Genomic DNA, 4,729 nt, shown 5'->3' on the forward strand with positions numbered 1-4,729 from the left:
TTTACTACCTATTTATGATTTTACTTTTATTTGGGAGTATTTTACTGTAATTGAGGCCTTTACGAATTTTGATTTAAAATTTGGATCTTATACGGTTTTATGATTTAAATCTACTAGTGTTAGGTAAAACTCGGGTTTTCAATTGAAATTAATTTTTTATCAAAAATACCACGAATAAGAAAACTGTTTAAAAGCTTTCGCAATAAAAAAATATTTTGAAATTGAATAACGATTTGTAAATGAATAATGTTTTGAAAACGAATGACACGATTTGAAGTTAACATAAGATAATAAAAAAAAGGTTAAATAGAAAAGAGGATTTAGTGACGACATATTTTTTGAAAAGCACTACCATGTGACGTCGTCAGATTCGGCCATAACGTCTAGGCCGGATTTGGGGTGTTACATTTAGTGGTATCAGAGCTAGGTTGCAAAACTCGGCTGTGGATGTGGGTTTTTAATACGTGCTTTTTGATAACTGGTTTTTAAATGTTTTTACTGAAAGTGTGGTACACGGAGTCTCCAGCGCCGATCTTGTAAGTTTTCTGAAACTGTAAATTATTTAAACTGAATCTATCTTTGATAGCATATCCTGAAAATGCTATACTGAAAACACTTTAAATAGTGCATATTAAGACTGTAGTAAAAGTGATAGACATTGATTGACACTGCGATGGATGAAACAAAATTTACACTTCTAATATTGTTTTCATAAAATATCTGTTAATAAACACTGAAATTGTAAACTAATGTATAAAACTGTTAATACCGATAAAATGCAATTAGAAAATAAGCATCAGAGGTACTCGCGGACGGGGTACTAAAGGCCAAGGTAAAGGCCGTAGAGGGGCTCGATCTGAGTTCTCGTCATCAGGCAGTCTGCCAAATTTGGATACGAGTGAGACGCTAGTGTCGTCTGCTACTGAGGCTGGGTCTCAAGATCGCATGGCTAGGGACGATGCATTGTCTCAGGCTATGCTAAGGATTTTGGAAAGGGTCTTTGGGCTTAATACTGGATTTGAGAGCTGAGGGTCGGTTACGAAACGACTCTGGTCCAATGGAGCTGAGCTCTTCAGAGGTGTCACTAGGGTCCCCCTAATGTGGCCAAGTATGAGGCCGAGTTTTTTAGACTAAACTGCTATGCGCGAGGTATAGTGGCTTCTGAGTATGAGCGATGTGTTCGCTTTGAGGATGGCCTCAGAGATAATTTGAGAGTTCTGATAGCCCCACATAGGGGAGTGAGATCTTTCTGCACTGGTCGAGAAGGCAAAAATCACCGAGGAGGATATGAAGGTAGTCATGATCGGAGAATGTCGGAATTACTTATCTAGTGTGATCTCTGCATTGGTGGCGAAGAAGTTGGTTCGTAAGGGATGTGAGACATTCTTGGCCTATGTAAGTATTTCAGATTCTAGGGACTCTATAGTTAAGGATATCAAAACGGTAAAGGATGTTTCGAACGTCTTTCCTGATGAGCTATCGGGTTTACATCCGAATCGTGAAGTGGAGTTTGGGATAGAGCTCTTTTCTGGTACAGCTCTGGTGTTCATCGCTCCTAATAGAAAGGCACCGAAGGAGCTTGTGGAGCTTAACGCTCAGATTCAAGAGCTTTTAGATCATGGTTTCATCTGCCCTAGTGTGTCTCCGTGGGGAGTACCGGTTCTATTTGTAAAGAAAAAGGATGGATCCATGCGCATGTGCATCGACTACAGGTAATTGACCATTAAGAATAAGTACCCCCTACCGATGATAGATGATCTGTTTGACCAGTTCCAAGAAGCTTCCATTTTCTCTATGATTGACCTTCGATCTAGATATCATCAATTAAGGGTAAAGGAGGTTGATGTTCATAAGACGGCTTTAGGACTCATTATGGTCACTACGAGTTCCTAGTGATGCCATTCGGACTGACTAATGCACCAGCAGCTTTCATAGGTTTAATGAATCGAGTGTTCCAGCCTTATATGGATTAGTTTGTGGTAGTATTCATCGACGACATACTGGTTTACTCGGGGACTGAGGATAAGCATGATGAGCACCTTCAAGTCGTTCTTTAGACTTTTAGGGAAAAACAGCTCTATACTAAGTTTAGTGAGTGTGAGTTTTGGCTGCGTGAAGAGACATTTCTTGGTCATATAGTTTCGACTGAAGGGATTCAAGTTGATCCTCAAAAGATTGAGACTGTATTAGAGTGAAAGCAGCCTAGGAACGTGTCTAAGATCCGTAGTTTTCTAGGACTGGCAGGATATTATCAACGATTTGTAGAGGGTTTTTCATTGATTGCAGCATCCTTGACTAAGTTGCTACATAAGGGTGTGCTATTTAACTGGATTGATGCACAGCAAGAGAGCTTTGAGAAGCTCAAGATTGTACTGACTGATGCCCCTGTTCTGATACAGCCAGAGCCTGGAAAGGAGTTTACTGTTTATAGTGATGTATCAATGTCGATTTAAGATGTGTGTTGATGCAGGATCGTAGGTGGTAGCCTATACATCTCGTCAGCTTAAGACCCATGAGGCGAATTATCTGACACATGACTTGGAGTTGGCCACTGTGGTATTCGCACTGAAAATCTGGAGGCATTATTTGTATGGTGAGAAGTATATCATCTACACTGATCATTAGAGTCTCAAGTATCTCCTCACTCAGAATGAGCTTAATCTTAGGCAGCACAGAAGGATTGAGCTGCTTAAAGACTATGACTACACCATTGAGTATCACCTTGGTAAGGCCAATGTGGCAGTTGATGCATTAAGCCGTAGGGCTATGACTGATTTGAGGGTGATATTTGTTCGCCTATTTTTATTTGATGATGGTAGTCTGTTGGCCAAATTACAAGTTAAATCGATATGGATAGAGCAATTTAAGGGTAAGCAGAAAGAGGAAGAGTCATTGGGACTTCATTTCCGATAGGTTGAAAGTCGAAATACCAAGGATTTTGGACTGAATAGCAAAGGGGTACTCTATTTTCGTGAGAGAATCTGTGTACCGAAAAATACTGAATTGAGGCAGTCTATACTGCGAGAGACACAAAGTAGCTCTTATGTTATGCATCTTTGCAGAAATAAGATGTACCGGGACCTTCGTGAGTTATATTGGTAGCCAGGGTTGAAATGTGAGGTTACTGATTTTGTGAGCAGACGTCTGACTTGCCAGCAAGATAAGGCTGAGCATCAGTTACCTTCGGGTTTGTTGCAGTCGATTAAGATTCCTCTTTGGAAATGGGAGCGCGAAACTATGGATTTCGTTAATGGGTTGCCTCTAACACCTACTAAGAAGGATTTAATATGGGTCATCGTAGATCGATTGACCAAGTCCGCCCACTCTATACCGGTTCGTACTGATTATTCTCTGCACAAGCTGGTGAAGCTTTATATTTCTGAGATAATAAGACTGCAAGGAGTACCAGTTTTGATCACTTTTGATAGGGATCCTCGTTTCACATCCCGATTTTAGAGGAAGTTACATGAAGCTCTGGGTGCAAGATTAAACTTCAGTATTGCGTTCCATCCTCACACTGACGGTCAGTCAGAGAGGGTGACTCAGATACTGAAGGTTATGTTGAGAAGTTGTGTAATTGATTTCAGAGACAGTTGGGAGGATTACTTGCCGCTAGCAGAGTTTGCTTATAACAATAGCTATCATTCTAGCATTGAAATGGCACCTTACGAGACTTTATATGGTCATAGGTGTCGCACACCTTCATGTTGGACTGAGTTGGTCGAGCAACGTGTTCTGGGCCCTGAAATAGTTTCTGATACCGAAGATAAATTTAGACTCATTTGGGACCGGTTGAAAGTGACATTTGATAGGCAGAACTCCTATGCTGATCTGAAGCATCGAGCGATTGAGTATTCTATAGGGGATTTCATTTTTCTCAAGGTCTCGCCATGGAATAAGGTATTGAGGTTTGGTCGTAAGGGTAAGTTGAGCATCAGGCTTATTGGGCCTTACCGCAAACTGAAACATGTGGGACCAGTTTCCTACCAGTAGGAGTTACCTCTGGAATTGAATCAAATTCACGATGTGTTCCACGTCTCTATGTTGAGGCACTATCGCTCTGATCCCACGCATATTGTTCCTGTTGAGGAGATCGAGGCTAGGGTCGATCTGACCTTTGAGGATGAGCCAGCTCAGATGTTAGACCGCGGTGTTAATGTTCTGAGAAGGAAATTCATTCCACTAGTAAAGGTTCTATGGCATAATCATAACACTGAGAAGGCCACATGGGAGCTTGAGGATGCAATGTGTCAGCAGTGTCCTCATCTGTTCTGATCAAGTAAATTTTGAGGATGAAATTTTCTTTAGGGTGGTAGAATTGTAACTCCCCAAAATTAAAATTTTGGGTATTGTGAATATGTGATACAAACATTTGTCAACTTTCATGGTTATGTGTTCTGGGAGTGTTTGAGAAGTCCACAGTTCAAGCCAGGACTTGGGTAAATTTTGGAATTTTTATGATTAAGTCGTATCTTTGGTCAGTAGGCTTTTCAGTAAAAGTTGGCAAATAATTAACAGAATGGGCCTATTAGTCTGATGGATAAGCGGAGTGTTGGTTTGAGGGAGGTCATGGGTTCGAGTCTTTAGGATGGTAAAGGTTATATTTTTGCTCTTAATTTTAGCAAGAATTGCGCTGAACTGGGTTTTTGAGTGGCGGGTGTGTAGTGGAAAGTGAGGGAGCGATTTTAGGAGTGAATTAAAGGATTTTGAAGGAGAATATCCAAAATCT

At 40.7% G+C, this 4,729-nt stretch overlaps 1 protein-coding gene across 1 annotated transcript; it reads left to right on the forward strand.

Moving 5' to 3' along the window:
- Positions 1 to 1,299: 1,299 nt before the first annotated feature.
- LOC128032540 (uncharacterized) lies at positions 1,300 to 4,275 on the forward strand. The gene is made up of 7 exons (XM_052621143.1): positions 1,300 to 1,712; positions 2,066 to 2,183; positions 2,343 to 2,435; positions 2,626 to 2,781; positions 3,103 to 3,363; positions 3,457 to 3,900; positions 3,994 to 4,275. The coding sequence occupies exons 1-7, from the start codon at positions 1,300 to 1,302 to the stop codon at positions 4,273 to 4,275; spliced, it is 1,767 nt and encodes a 588-aa protein (XP_052477103.1).
- Positions 4,276 to 4,729: the final 454 nt, after the last annotated feature.

The sequence above is a fragment of the Gossypium raimondii genome, chromosome 9, assembly GCF_025698545.1.
Source record: "Gossypium raimondii isolate GPD5lz chromosome 9, ASM2569854v1, whole genome shotgun sequence".
NCBI lineage: Eukaryota > Viridiplantae > Streptophyta > Magnoliopsida > Malvales > Malvaceae > Gossypium > Gossypium raimondii.